The sequence below is a fragment of the Salvelinus alpinus genome, chromosome 1, assembly GCF_045679555.1.
Source record: "Salvelinus alpinus chromosome 1, SLU_Salpinus.1, whole genome shotgun sequence".
Classification (NCBI taxonomy): Eukaryota; Metazoa; Chordata; class Actinopteri; order Salmoniformes; family Salmonidae; genus Salvelinus; species Salvelinus alpinus.
The window spans coordinates 10016454-10032362 of NC_092086.1; the positions used below are offsets into that span (position 1 = coordinate 10016454).

Here is a 15909-nt window from a genome sequence, read left to right on the forward strand (position 1 = left end):
GGTGTAGTTTTAGTTATGAATATAAACTGGTAATAATCTAGTGGCCAATCTTCATTGTAAAAGACCCAACATGTTTCTGATCAGATTTCAGTTTGACTTGGATGCATATTTGATGTGGTTGAAAAACTATCAGCTTTTATGATGCTGATAAAGATGCACCTTAACAGACAGACTCTAACTGAGCAGTGTAGTCTACAGGTTATACACTGAGTGGACTAGATATTACTCTAACTGAGCAGTGTAGTCTACAGGTGATACACTGAGTGGACTAGATATTACTCTAACTGAGCAGTGTAGTTTACAGGTTATACACTGAGTGGACTAGATATTACTCTAACTGAGCAGTGTAGCCTACAGGTTATACACTGAGTGGACTAGATATTACTCTAACTGAGCAGTGTAGTCTACAGGTTATACACTGAGTGGACTAGATATTACTCTAACTGAGCAGTGTAGTCTACAGGTTATACACTGAGTGGACTAGATATTACTCTAACTGAGCAGTGTAGTTTACAGGTTATACACTGAGTGGACTAGATATTACTCTAACTGAGCAGTGTAGCCTACAGGTTATACACTGAGTGGACTAGATATTACTCTAACTGAGCAGTGTAGTCTACAGGTTATACACTGAGTGGACTAGATATTACTCTAACTGAGCAGTGTAGCCTACAGGTTATACACTGAGTGTACTAGATATTACTCTAACTGAGCAGTGTAGTCTACAGGTTATACACTGAGTGGACTAGATATTACTCTAACTGAGCAGTGTAGCCTACAGGTTATACACTGAGTGGAATAGATATTACTCTAACTGAGCAGTGTAGCCTACAGGTTATACACTGAGTGGACTAGATATTACTCTAACTGAGCAGTGTAGCCTACAGGTTATACACTGAGTGGACTAGATATTACTCTAACTGAGCAGTGTAGTCTACAGGTTATACACTGAGTGGACTAGATATTACTCTAACTGAGCAGTGTAGCCTACAGGTTATACACTGAGTGTACTAGATATTACTCTAACTGAGCAGTGTAGTCTACAGGTTATACACTGAGTGGACTAGATATTACTCTAACTGAGCAGTGTAGCCTACAGGTTATACACTGAGTGGACTAGATATTACTCTAACTGAGCAGTGTAGCCTACAGGTTATACACTGAGTGGACTAGATATTACTCTAACTGAGCAGTGTAGCCTACAGGTTATACACTGAGTGGACTAGATATTACTCTAACTGAGCAGTGTAGCCTACAGGTTATACACTGAGTGGACTAGATATTACTCTAACTGAGCAGTGTAGTCTATAGGTTATACACTGAGTGGACTAGATATTACTCTAACTGAGCAGTGTAGCCTACAGGTTATACACTGAGTGTACTAGATATTACTCTAACTGAGCAGTGTAGCCTACAGGTTATACACTGAGTGGACTAGATATTACTCTAACTGAGCAGTGTAGCCTACAGGTTATACACTGAGTGGACTAGATATTACTCTAACTGAGCAGTGTAGTCTATAGGTTATACACTGAGTGGACTAGATATTACTCTAACTGAGCAGTGTAGTCTACAGGTTATACACTGAGTGGACTAGATATTACTCTAACTGAGCAGTGTAGTCTATAGGTTATACACTGAGTGGACTAGATATTACTCTAACTGAGCAGTGTAGTCTATAGGTTATACACTGAGTGGACTAGATATTACTCTAACTGAGCAGTGTAGTCTACAGGTTATACACTGAGTGGACAAAATATTAAGGACGCCTTCCTAATATTGAGTTACAACCCTCCCGCCATTTTGTCCTCAGAACAGCCTCATGGATTCTACAAGGTGTTGAAAGCGTTCCACAGGGATGCTGGCCCATGTTGACTCCAATGCTTCCCACAGTTGTCAAGTTGGCTGGATGTCCTTTGGGTGGTGGAACATCAGTGTGAAAAACCCAGCAGCGTTGCAGTTCTTGACACAAACTGGTTCGTCTGGCACCTACTACCATACCTCATTCAAAGGCACTTAAATCTGTTGTCTTGCTCATTCACCCTCTGAATGACACACATACACAATCCATGTCTCAATTGTATCAAGGATTAAAAATCCTTCTTTAACCTGTCTCGTCCCCTTCATCTACAACTGACATCAATAAGGGATCATATCTTTCACCTGGATTCACCTGGTCAGTTTGTCATGGAAAGAAAGGAGTCCTTAATGTTTTGTGTAAATTGCACAATAATTATACATTTATGCATTGTTTTATGTAGCCAATTGTTTTCTCTTTATTCAACCTGCCATCTACCCACCTGGGGACTGAGGGTTATGAGAGAACCCCCACATCACTAGCTTCTCTTTATACAACCTGCCATCTACCCACCTGGGGACTGAGGGTTATGAGAGAACCCCCACATCACTAGCTTCTCTTTATACAACCTGCTATCTACCCACCTGGGGACTGAGGGTTATGAGAGAACCCCCACATCACTAGCTTCTCTTTATACAACCTGCCATCTACCCACCTGGGGACTGAGGGTTATGAGAGAACCCCCACATCACTAGCTTCTCTTTATACAACCTGCCATCTACCCACCTGGGGACTGAGGGTTATGAGAGAACCCCCACATCACTAGCTTCTCTTTATACAACCTGCCATCTACCCACCTGGGGACTGAGGGTTATGAGAGAACCCCCACATCACTAGCTTCTCTTTATACAACCTGCCATCTACCCACCTGGGGACTGAGGGTTATGAGAGAACCCCCACATCACTAGCTTCTCTTTATACAACCTGCCATCTACCCACCTGGGGACTGAGGGTTATGAGAGAACCCCCACATCACTAGCTTCTCTTTATTCTACCTGCCATCTACCCACCTGGGGACTGAGGGTTATGAGAGAACCCCCACATCACTAGCTTCTCTTTATACAACCTGCCATCTACCCACCTGGGGACTGAGGGTTATGAGAGAACCCCCACATCACTAGCTTCTCTTTATACAACCTGCCATCTACCCACCTGGGGACTGAGGGTTATGAGAGAACCCCCACATCACTAGCTTCTCTTTATACAACCTGCCATCTACCCACCTGGGGACTGAGGGTTATGAGAGAACCCCCACATCACTAGCTTCTCTTTATACAACCTGCCATCTACCCACCTGGGGACTGAGGGTTATGAGAGAACCCCCACATCACTATCTTCTCTTTATTCAACCTGCCATCTACCCACCTGGGGACTGAGGGTTATGAGAGAACCCCCACATCACTAGCTTCTCTTTATTCAACCTGCCATCTACCCACCTGGGGACTGAGGGTTATGAGAGAACCCCCACATCACTAGCTTGCATGTTCTGCAGCCTTGTAAAGATAAGGAGGGGATGGCATTTATTGTCATGAATGTTGCCCTGGAGGCAGTTCAGCAAAGTGGTCACTAGATGGAACAGGCACAAAGTAATAACATCTGATTTTAATCCTAACTTCAACCCCAACCACACTGCTCATCCTTCCCTTAAATTAAGACTATAAAACAACATTATTTTCCACAGCCAATTTTGACTTTGCAGCTGGCATATCTAGAGGAAATCACACAGTTCTGCCTCCAGGTCAAGATTCATGACAAACGTCAACCTGCGACTGACAGAGGCAACGTGAAATCAATAACGAAACTGTTTTCACAATTACAGTTTTTTTCAATTGTTTAAGCACAATTTTGAAAACAGGGCACGGTTTGTCAATACACTACACACAATTAGCACAACCCTACACCAAAGTAGCACAACACTTCAGATCATTTGCAAAATTGAACACTTTTGTCAAAACTATACACGACTTCATAAAAATGATATTTTGTTACCATACGAAACACACACATTTCATATGACTTCAATCTTTTTGAACCAGTTACACACTGCTGTTGCTAACCTAAAACACTTTTAGCAAGTCTAATTGTCAGTGATTAGAGTAGTGTAAATGAAGTACACAGAGAAAGTGCAACTATACAAACACTACACAAGACCAACGCTGCAGACTGAGGAAAATATCATTTATTTCTCTCCATATACCCAAATCAGTCAACATGTCAACATGGAGAATCACAACAAAACATGTCCCAGTTTCATGCTACTACAGTAGTGTGCATAACACTGTTAGCTCAGCAAACAACAGACAAACTTAAAATACTGTATCCAGTACAGGTTACAATTACAGTAAATAACAACAACAACAAACATAAAAAATTATCAGAAAAAAACGGACAATATTGTACAGAAAATACTACAGTAAACATACTATACATTATCTCTTCGCCTAGCTGGATCTGAATTTCATCAACATCACAAGCAATATCGTCATTACTAAGACAACGCGGGAAGAACCGTCTTGAATGTCGAATCCATCCTTGCACAGCTGCGGCGTCGACTTGGTCACAGGCATCCTCCATGGCCTGAATGAGGGGTACCTGAACCTGGGGCTGGAGATCGTAAACCTTCCACCGCCATGCAGAGAAAAACTCTTCGATAGGGTTTAGAAACGGAGAGTATGGTGGAAGGTATAGTACTGTCAACTGTGGATGGTGTTGAAACCAGTTCTGGACCAAAGCAGAGCGGTGGAATGACACATTGTCCCAGAAGACCGTGTATTGCATCTGGTGCATTTCATTACCTGTTGTGACGATGTGGTGCAATCGGTCCAAAAATGAGAGAATGTGAGGTGTGTTGTAAAGGCCCATTTTGGCATGATGGAGGACAACCCCATGCTGTGAAATGGCAGTGCAAAGGGTGATGTTACCCCCACGTTGCCCTGTGACATTGATTATATTGGTTGAAGGCATTTTGGTTGAAGGCAGGTGAACCTACCTCCTGCATTTTTATAGTGCTTAAACCTGATTGGTGTGTCTACAATTTAGCAATCATGTGTTTGTGCACCTGATGGCTGTGTTTAACAGATTGGCTCATAGGTGTGGTAATTTGACAGTCAGTGCTTTTGAATTGCAAGGAAGTGACATTATGATATACTTCTGTGTCTGATGTATACAAGTGTGTTTAGTGTTTTGCAAATCACTGTGTGTAATGTTTTGTAAATAGTGTGAAGCTGACAATGTGCTTACAGTTGTGCAAATCTAGCCTTGTGTTTTGCTCCTTGAGTGTAAGGTTTTGCTAATTGTGGGAAAAGTTAAATTGTAGTGTGTCAGCAATCGTAAAAAACTGTAAAATGTTGTTTCTTGTTTCAAGTATGTTTTATTATGAAAAGTACAATATATCCTTGTATACTTGTATAACTATGGAGCGTATATATAATTGTGCAATTTGTTTTTCAACATAAAAGACAACAAATGATCACATTGGTATTTTAACGGTGTTATTGTAAGAGTTTAAATGTTTAAACAGAGGATACATGTCACGTTCCTGACCTGTTTTTCCTTTTTCTTGTGTTTATTTAGTTGGTCAGGGCGTGAGTTGGGGTGGGTTGTCGAGGTGTTATTTTCTTGTTGGGTTGTTTGTGTTCGGCCGGGTATGATTCTCAATCAGAGACAGCTGTCAATCGTTGTCCCTGATTGAGAATCATACTTAGGCAACCTGTGATTCACGTGGTTGCTGTGGGTGTTTGTATCTCGTGTCTGTATTCGTGCCACACGGGACTGTTTGTCGGTTCGTTTCGGTTTTGTCACGTTTGTTGTTTTGTATGTGTAAGTGTTCAGTGATTTGTTCATTAAAATAAGCATGGACACAAACCACTCCGCATATTGGTCTGATCCTTCTCGCCTCTCCTCCTCGTCCGAGGAGGAGGATTACGACGACCGTAACAATACATCTAAAACAGTATAAAACAAGTGCAGTATGTTCTGAGAATGTTATTTTAACGTCACACTATAACTTCATGGGAGTCTTGTGGAAAGACTGCATGTTGTTTTGGGTGGATTGAGTGACGTCTTCATCAACATTTGCAGAATATTCCTGTAATATTTTCACCTCTTGTCAGACGCCAACAGTCTAGTCGGCTGCAGACATTCATAAGGAGTTGAAGTAGTTTATTTGCCATTTGCAGGTATTAAAAGTAATACATACATTGTAATTCCTTGTTGGAGCTTTCTCACATATAGGACAGTACATACCAGAGGAGGCTGCTGAGGGGAGGACGGCTCATAATAATGTCTGGAACAGAGTGAATGAATTGGACAACATGGAAACCACGTGTTTGATACCATTCCACTTATTCCCCTCCAGCCATTACAAGCCTGTCCTCCCCAATTAAGGTCCCACCAACCTCCTGTGGTACAAACACAAACAGTAAAATACATCATAAAAAATGCAAAGTGGTAAAAGATCAGAAAAGGAACCAAAAGGTTCAGTCATGTTCTTATAGTCTGATGAAAACAGTTTAGGGTGATGATTTAACAGGCAGATAGAACTGGGATAGAAGCTGTTCTAGAACCTGTGGTCCAGAAACTGATTTGACAGGCAGATAGAACTGGGATAGAAGCTGTTCTAGAACCTGTGATGCAGAAACTGATTTAACAGGCAGATAGAACTGGGATAGAAGCTGTTCTAGAACCTGTGGTCCAGAAACTGATTTAACAGGCAGATAGAACTGGGATAGAAGCTGTTCTAGAACCTGTGATACAGAAACTGATTTAACAGGCAGATAGAACTGGGATAGAAGCTGTTCTAGAACCTGTGGTCCAGAAACTGATTTAACAGGCAGATAGAACTGGGATAGAAGCTGTTCTAGAACCTGTGGTCCAGAAACTGGTTTAACAGGCAGATAGAACTGGGATAGAAGCTGTTCTAGAACCTGTGGTCCAGAAACTGATTTAACAGGCAGATAGAACTGGGATAGAAGCTGTTCTAGAACCTGTGATCCAGAAACTGATTTAACAGGCAGATAGAACTGGGATAGAAGCTGTTCTAGAACCTGTGGTCCAGAAACTGCCTAGCAACAACTGGTCTTCACTAGACTGGTGCCCTGCATGGCTTTTTTTTCATTGGAGTTTTTCAGGTTTTGTTTTCTGTGTTTGTGGGACCACTTAGTTCTGGAATGAGGTGTTTGTTTGTTCTCAATTCCATCAGAAATCTTGGTCCTCATTTGAAGGTCCTGTGTGTCAAGGTCTTATCAATTATAGGAAGATGTGTATGTGTGAGTGAGTGTCCAGTGTGTGTGTGTGTGTGTGTGTGTGTGTGTGTGTGTGTGTGTGTGTGTGTGTGTGTGTGTGTGTGTGTGTGTGTGTGTGTGTGTGTGTGTGTGTGTGTGTGTGTGTGTGTGTGCGTTAGTGTGTGTGTGTGTTCTCTGTGTGTGTGTTTGTCCTGCGTGTGTGTGTCCAGTGTGTGTGTCCAGTGTATGTGTGTGCCATGTGTGTCCTCTGTGTGTGTCAAGTGTGTTTGTGTGTGTGTACAGTGTGTCTGTGTGTGTGAGTGTGTGTGTGTCCAGTGTGTGTGTGTGTGTGTGTGAGTGTCTGTGTGTCCAGTGTGTGTTTGTGTCCAGTGTGTGTGTGTGTGTGAGTGTGTGTGTGTCGTGTGTGTGTGTGTGTGTGTGTGTGTGTGTGTGTGTGTGTGTGTGTGTGTGTGTGTGTGTGTGTGTGTGTGTGTGTGTGTGTGTGTGTGTGTGTGTGTGTGTGTGTGTGTGTGTGTGTGTGTGTGTGTGTGAGTGTGTGTGTCCAGTGTGTGTGTGGGATGTATCTGAACTGTTCTCTCAGGGTTCAGGATCACAGAAACAGACAGAGTTACCATGGTTATTATTTCCAGGAATAAACTGGCCCATGACACAGGGACACTGAGGAGTCATAAACCATAAACCCTGGATAGAGGGGCTCAGTGAATGTGGAGGTGAATGTGTACAGGTGGGTCAGTGTGTCAGAGGAGACTCTGTAGAAGGACAGAGTGCCGGCTGGCCAGTCCAGATACACTCCTACTCTGTGGGAGCTAGAGGAGGGGACGTCTATGGTAGTGGGTTTATTATTGTGCTTGGCAAAGTAACTGTTGTCAGGGCAGTTCAGACTCCAGGACTTGTCATTGTATCCAAGACCACAGTCATTACCCCCTCCTTCTTTCCTGTTGATTCCTTTATATGTCACTCCTATACCAACCTGTCTCCCACTCCACTCTACCTCCCAGTAACAGCGCCCAGTCAGACCCTCTCTACACAGCACCTGTGGCCAGTCCTCAAATCTCTCTAGGTGATCAGGATACGGCTGCTCCTCTGTCCTACGTGTCACCTTTCTGTTCTCCTCAGACAGAGAGAGGAGTCTGTTTACTGTGTTTGGGTCCAGTGTGAGATCACAGACATCTGATGGATGAAACCAGACACAATATTTGAAATCATCATCATTCACATTAGAATGTTAACTCACTTTTCACTAATTCATTTAATGTAGATGTTTCTAGGTATCAAAAGGAGAAGTTAAGGTAACTTGAGACTTGTTGAATGATCATATGTTATACCGTATGGTAATATAAAACACACTGATTCCCATTAATTACACACACACACACACACACACACACACACACACACACACACACACACACACACACACACACACACACACACACACACACACACACACACACACACACACACACACACACACACACACACACACACACACACACATTGTCAAAGCAACTCTTTGTAAACGTTGGTGTCCCTGATTTCTGCTTCTGTAGAACTACAGCTGATATTTAATATGACCAAGTAAGTAATGATGGTGGTCTTTGACTTTGACTTAACTTGAATTAAGACTTATTCTTAGTCATATTCTTCACAGCAGTCAACACTCACATTTTCTAAGCCCAGGTTTCATTGTGTACTCTCCACCATGTTCCACACTGTAGCGGTAAGCAGAAGAACAGACAGTCATTGAGGGATACACATGAACTCACATACACACACACACACACACAGTCTTGTACACACACACACACACACACACACACACACACACACACACACACACACACACACACACACACACACACACACACACACACACACACACACACACACACACACACACACACACACACACACACACACACACACACACACACACACACAGTCAGCATATACCTTTGTCCAAGTGTTGGTATGAATGTTTGTCTCAACTTGCCTGATAAGTCAAACATGTCTGATATGAACATGGACATAAACCCTCTACATACTTGAGTTTCTCCAGTCTGCAGTGTGGATCCTCCAGTCCAGCAGAGAGCAGTCTGACTCCTGAGTCTCCTGGGTGATTGTAGCTCAGGTCCAGCTCTCTCAGGTGTGAGGGGTTTGACCTCAGAACTGAGACCAGAGAAGCACAGCCTTCCTCTGTGACTAGACAGCGTGACAACCTGCAAACAGTATGTAATGTCACCTTTAATTTGAGGGTATTTTAATACATATCTGTTTCAAGTTTTGAAATGAAAGCACTTGATGTATCTAGTCCCCCTATTTGAAGAATTCATAAGTATTCTGACGAATTAACTTAAAGTGTATTGAAGTAGTCAAAAGTATAGTATTTGGTCCCATATTCTTTGAACACAATGACAACATCAAGCCTGTGACTGCCATGATTGAGAAAGATCATGAATGAATCTGGGATCCACCTCAATTTTCACCTAAAATGACAGACCCAAATCTAACTGCCTGTAACTCAGGCCCTGAAGCAAGGATATGCATATTATTGATACCATTTGAAAGGAAACAATTTGTAGTTTGTGGAAATGTGAAAGGAATGTAGGAGAGAATATAACTCAATAGTAAAAGATAATACAAAGAAAAGCCAACCAATCTTTTGTATTTTTTTTTGTACCGTCTTTGAAATGCATGAGAAAGGCCATAATGTATTAGTCCAGCCCAGCTGCAATTTAGATATTGGCCACTAGATGGCAGCAGTGTATGTTCAAAGTTTAAGACTGATCCAATGAACCATTGCATTCCTGTTAAAATGTTGTATCAAGACTGCCCAAATGTACCTAATTTGCCAAATTTGTTTGTTCATGTTCAAAACTGTGCACTCTCCTCAAACAATAGCATGGTATTCTTTCACTGTAATAGCTACTGTAAATTGGACAATGCAGTCAGATTAACAAGATTTTAAGCTTTCTGCCAATATCAGATACGTCTATGTCCTGGGAAATGTTCTTGTTACTTAATAAAACCTCATGCTAATCGCATTAGCCTACGTTAGCTCAACCATCCTGTGATCCCAAAGCAGTTAAATGAGTGAGAGAGTTACAGAATCTACAACAAAACATACCAACCTCTCAAAATTAACCTCAAATAAAAGGTGACATTCTGTACTGTCACCTAATATCTCAAATCCAAAATGCTGGAGCATAGCACCAAATTTAAAACCGTAAGCTTCACTGTCAAAGCACATGTGTTGTGGACTATGTGTGCCTGGTAAACACAAGTGGATCTGGTGAACAGTTATCAATTGTTGACCAACTACAGGAATACAGACCTCAGAGTCTCCAGTTTACAGTGGGGATTCTCCAGTCCAGCAGAGAGCAGCTTCACTCCTGAATCCTTCAGGTCATTGTTACTCAGATCCAGCTCTCTCAGGTGTGAGGGGTTTGACTTCAGAGCTGAGACCAGAGAAGCACAGCCTTCCTCTGGGACTCCACAGCCTGACAGCCTGACAAAGAAATCATCATGATTTCACAAACAGACTGTTAATTTAATGTTATTTTAACACCTGTAGTGTAGAAGGACATTTTAACGAGTGGCAGATGGCAGATGCATTTAGTTTATTCTCCCAAACAACATCTATATTCATCTTCCGATATTTTAATACATCTGTTTCACATTTTGAAATGAAAGCACGTTATGTATCTAGTCCCCCCATTTGAAGAAGTCATAAGTATTCTGACCAATTCACTCATAGTGTATTAAAGTAGTCAAAAGTTGAGTATTTGGTCCGATATTCCTTGAACACAATGACTACATCAAGCTTGTGACTCAAACTCGTTGGTTGCACTTGCAGTTTGTTTTAGGTTAAGTTTTGCCCAATATTAAATTGATGGATGATATCTGGAGTATTTTTCTTTGTAAGTGAGTAGATAACATGTTTCTAAACACTACTAAATTAATCATTATGATGCCAGAATTAAGACAAATCATAAATCAATCATGAAAAATGATGAGTGAGAAAGTTACAGAGGCTACAACAAAACATGCTAACCTCTCACCATTACCAATAACAGAGGATACAACAAAACATGCTAACCTCTCACCATTACCAATAACAGAGGCTACAACAAAACATGCTAACCTCTCACCATTACCAATAACAGAGGTTACAACAAAACATGCTAACCTCTCACCATTACCAATAACAGAGACTACAACAACACATGCTAACCTCTCACCATTACCAATAACAGAGGTTACAACAAAACATGCTAACCTCTCACCATTACCAATAACAGAGACTACAACAAAACATGCTAACCTCTCACCATTACCAATAACAGAGGTTACAACAAAACATGCTAACCTCTCACCATTACCAATAACAGAGACTACAACAAAACATGCTAACCTCTCACCATTACCAATAACAGAGACTACAACAAAACATGCTAACCTCTCACCATTACCAATAACAGAGGCTACAACAAAACATGCTAACCTCTCACCATTACCAATAACAGAGGCTACAACAAAACATGTTAACCTCTCACCATTACCAATAACAGAGGCTACAACAAAACATGCTAACCTCTCACCATTACCAATAACAGAGGCTACAACAAAACATGCTAACCTCTCACCATTACCAATAACAGAGGCTACAACAAAACATACTAACCTCTCACCATTACCAATAACAGAGACTACAACAAAACATACTAACCTCTCACCATTACCAATAACAGAGGCTACAACAAAACATGCTAACCTCTCACCATTACCAATAACAGAGGCTACAACAAAACATGCTAACCTCTCACCATTACCAATAACAGAGACTACAACAAAACATGCTAACCTCTCACCATTACCAATAACAGAGGCTACAACAAAACATGCTAACCTCTCACCATTACCAATAACAGAGGCTACAACAAAACATGTTAACCTCTCACCATTACCAATAACAGAGACTACAACAAAACATGCTAACCTCTCACCATTACCAATAACAGAGGCTACAACAAAACATGCTAACCTCTCACCATTACCAATAACAGAGGCTACAACAAAACATACTAACCTCTCACCATTACCAATAACAGAGGCTACAACAAAACATACTAACCTCTCACCATTACCAACAACAGAGGCTACAATAAAACATGCTAACCTCTCACCATTACCAATAACAGAGACTACAACAAAACATGCTAACCTCTCACCATTACCAATAACAAAGACTACAACAAAACATGCTAACCTCACACCATTACCACTAACAGAGTATACAACAAAACATGCTAACCTCTCACCATTACCAATAACAGAGGGGGTCTGATCTTTGTGCCTCTGTAACTTTCTCATTCATCATCATTCACAATTCATTCATGATTATTCATAATCATGGTAGCATTCACATGAATGTAGAAGTGATCAGAAACATCTTCTATTCTTACTGACAATACAAGTGAAGTGACTCCAAAATGACAGGACATTATTCACCATTCAGTTTCTATTATGAAAAACATCCAAAACACAACCAAGACAAACTGCAAATGAATTCAACAAGTTTGTAGAATCACAAGCTTGATGTAATCACTGCAGGCGAGGAATATGGGACCAAATACTAAACTTATAACTACTTTAATACAATATAAGTGAATATGTCCAAATAATGAAGACTTCTTCAAATGGTAGACTACGGTGCCTTGCAGAGGTATTCATCCCCCTTGGTGTTGTTCCTATTTTGTTTCATTACAACATGTAATTTAAATTTGGATTTCATGTAATGGACAAACACACAATAGTCATATTGTTGAAGTGAATTGAAAAAAATTACTTGTTTCAAAAAAAGTATAAACATTTCAAAAGGTAAAAGTAGTGAGTGCATATGTATTCACCCACTTTGCTATGAACACTTAGTGTATTAAAGTAGTTCAGAAACATATTATATTCTTACATATACATAGATAAATAAAGTACTTTCATATCTAAACGGTAAAATATATATGTATTAATACCTTTAAATAAAAGGTGACATTCTGTACTGTCGCCTAATATGAAACATACTATCTCAAATCCAACATGCTGGAGCATAGCACCCAATGTAAAACTGTAAGCTTCACTGTCCAAACACTTATGGTGTGGACTATGTGTGTCTGGTAAACACATATGGATCTGGTGAACAGTTATCACTTGTTGACCAACTACAGGAATACTGACCTCAGAGTCTCCAGTTTACAGTGGGGATTCCCCAGTCCAGCAGAGAGCAGCTTCACTCCTGAATCCTTCAGGTCATTGTTTCTCAGATCCAGCTCTCTCAGGTGTGAGGGGTTTGACCTCAGAGCTGAGACCAGAAAAGCACAGCCTTCCTCTGTGACTCTACAGCTTGACAACCTGCAAATAGTACAATTATTTTAAAATCACAGTGCTACTCTTTGGTGTTGAAAAAATATATTTTTTAAACGTGCCATATATATTCATAAATGGATGTATCATTATTAGAAATGACAAAATATCAAAGTACTTTTTGTAGAGAGAGAAATGTTTAGTACAAATATTTGAGTAGACTGACCAGACCAGTATAAAAAGCAGTATCAGTCAAAAGACAGACAGTGAGGTATCAGATTTAGATTGTATTGAGTATACAGTCCACACCATATCTATTTTGACAGTGAAGCTAACATTTTAAATGTGGCTCTATACTCCAACATTTTGGATTTCAGATCAAATGTTTCATATGAGGTGACAGTATATAATGTCACCTTTTATTTGAGGGTATTTTAATACATATCTGTTTCACCATTTAGAAATGAAAGCACTTTATGTATCTAGTCCCCCCATTTGAAGAAGTCATAAGTATTCTGACCAATTCACTTATAGTGTATTAAAGTAGTCAAAAGTTTAGTATTTGGTTGTAAACTCGTTGGTTGCATTTGCAGTTTGTTTTGGTTGTGTTTTGGGTTATGTTTTGCCCAATATTAAAATTCTGGATGATGACTGGAGTAATTTTCTTTATAAGTGAGTAGATACCATGTTTCTACACACTACTACTACCAATAACAGAGGCTACAACAAAACATACTAAACTCTCACCATTACCAATAACAGAGGCTACAACAAAACATGCTAACCTCTCACCATTACAAATAACATAGGCTAAAACAAAACATGCTAATCTCTCACCATTACCAATAACAGAGGCTACAACAAAACATGCTAACCTCTCACCCTTACCAATAACAGAGACTACAACAAAACATGCTAACCTCTCAGCATTACCAATAACAGAGGCTACAACAAAACATGCTAACCTCTCACCATTACCAATAACAGAGGCTACAACAAAACATGCTAACCTCTCACCATTACCAATAACAGAGGCTACAACAAAACATACTAACCTCTCACCATTACCAATAACAGAGGCTACAACAAAACATGCTAACCTCTCACCATTACCAATAACAGAGACTACAACAAAACATGCTAACCTCTCACCCTTACCAATAATAGAGACTACAACAAAACATGCTAACCTCTCACCATTACCAATAACAGAGGCTACAACTAAACATGCTAATCTCTCACCATTACCAATAACAGAGACTACAACAAAACATGCTAACATCTCACCCTTACCAATAATAGAGGCTACAACACAACATGCTAACCTCTCACCCTTACCAATAACAGAGGCTACAACAAAACATACTAACCTCTCACCATTACCAATAACAGAGACTAAAACAAAACATGCTAACATCTCACCCTTACCAATAATAGAGGCTACAACACAACATGCTAACCTCTCACCCTTACCAATAACAGAGGCTACAACAAAACATACTAACCTCTCACCATTACCAATAACAGAGGCTACAACAAAACATGCTAACCTCTCACCATTACCAATAACAGAGACTACAACAAAACATGCTAACCTCTCACCCTTACCAATAATAGAGACTACAACAAAACATGCTAACCTCTCACCATTACCAATAACAGAGACTAAAACAAAACATGCTAACATCTCACCCTTACCAATAACAGAGGCTACAACAAAACATGCTAACCTCTCACCATTTCCAATAACAGAGACTACAACAAAACATGCTAACCTCTCACCATTACCAATAACAGAGGCTACAACAAAACATACTAACCTCTCACCATTACCAATAACAGAGGCTACAACAAAACATGCTAACCTCTCACCATTACCAATAACAGAGGCTACAACAAAACATGCTAACCTCTCACCATTACCAATAACAGAGGCTACAACAAAACATACTAACCTCTCACCATTACCAATAACAGAGGCTACAACAAAACATGCTAACCTCTCACCATTACCAATAACAGAGACTACAACAAAACATGCTAACCTCTCACCCTTACCAATAATAGAGACTACAACAAAACATGCTAACCTCTCACCATTACCAATAACAGAGGCTACAACTAAACATGCTAATCTCTCACCATTACCAATAACAGAGACTACAACAAAACATGCTAACATCTCACCCTTACCAATAATAGAGGCTACAACACAACATGCTAACCTCTCACCCTTACCAATAACAGAGGCTACAACAAAACATACTAACCTCTCACCATTACCAATAACAGAGGCTACAACAAAACATGCTAACCTCTCACCATTACCAATAACAGAGACTACAACAAAACATGCTAACCTCTCACCCTTACCAATAATAGAGACTACAACAAAACATGCTAACCTCTCACCATTACCAATAACAGAGACTAAAACAAAACATGCTAACA

The 15909-nt window shown here is 40.3% G+C and overlaps 2 protein-coding genes across 5 annotated transcripts in view; one reads left to right on the top strand and one right to left on the bottom strand.

Moving 5' to 3' along the window:
• The window catches only part of LOC139568040 (NLR family CARD domain-containing protein 3-like), a 282966-nt gene that overhangs the window by 202722 nt on the left and 64335 nt on the right, over window positions 1–15909 (top strand). The window lies entirely within an intron of this gene.
• Window positions 1–15909, bottom strand: part of LOC139536393 (NLR family CARD domain-containing protein 3-like) — a 95685-nt gene that overhangs the window by 75778 nt on the left and 3998 nt on the right. For 3 of the 4 annotated variants that reach the window (XR_011667502.1, XR_011667554.1, XR_011667466.1), the window contains exons 4-5: window positions 13333–13506; window positions 10436–10609 (exon numbers count right to left, since the gene is read on the bottom strand). Coding sequence is in view for 1 of the 4 variants with exons in the window: in XM_071337277.1 (XP_071193378.1) it covers window positions 7721–8271; window positions 8767–8813; window positions 9147–9320; window positions 10436–10609; window positions 13333–13506 (1120 nt within the window). In the remaining 3 variants the exon portion in view is untranslated. Of the gene's footprint in view, window positions 1–5644; window positions 8272–8766; window positions 8814–9146; window positions 9321–10435; window positions 10610–13332; window positions 13507–15909 lie in introns of those variants that run through there. The other variant, XM_071337277.1, reaches the window with a different exon arrangement.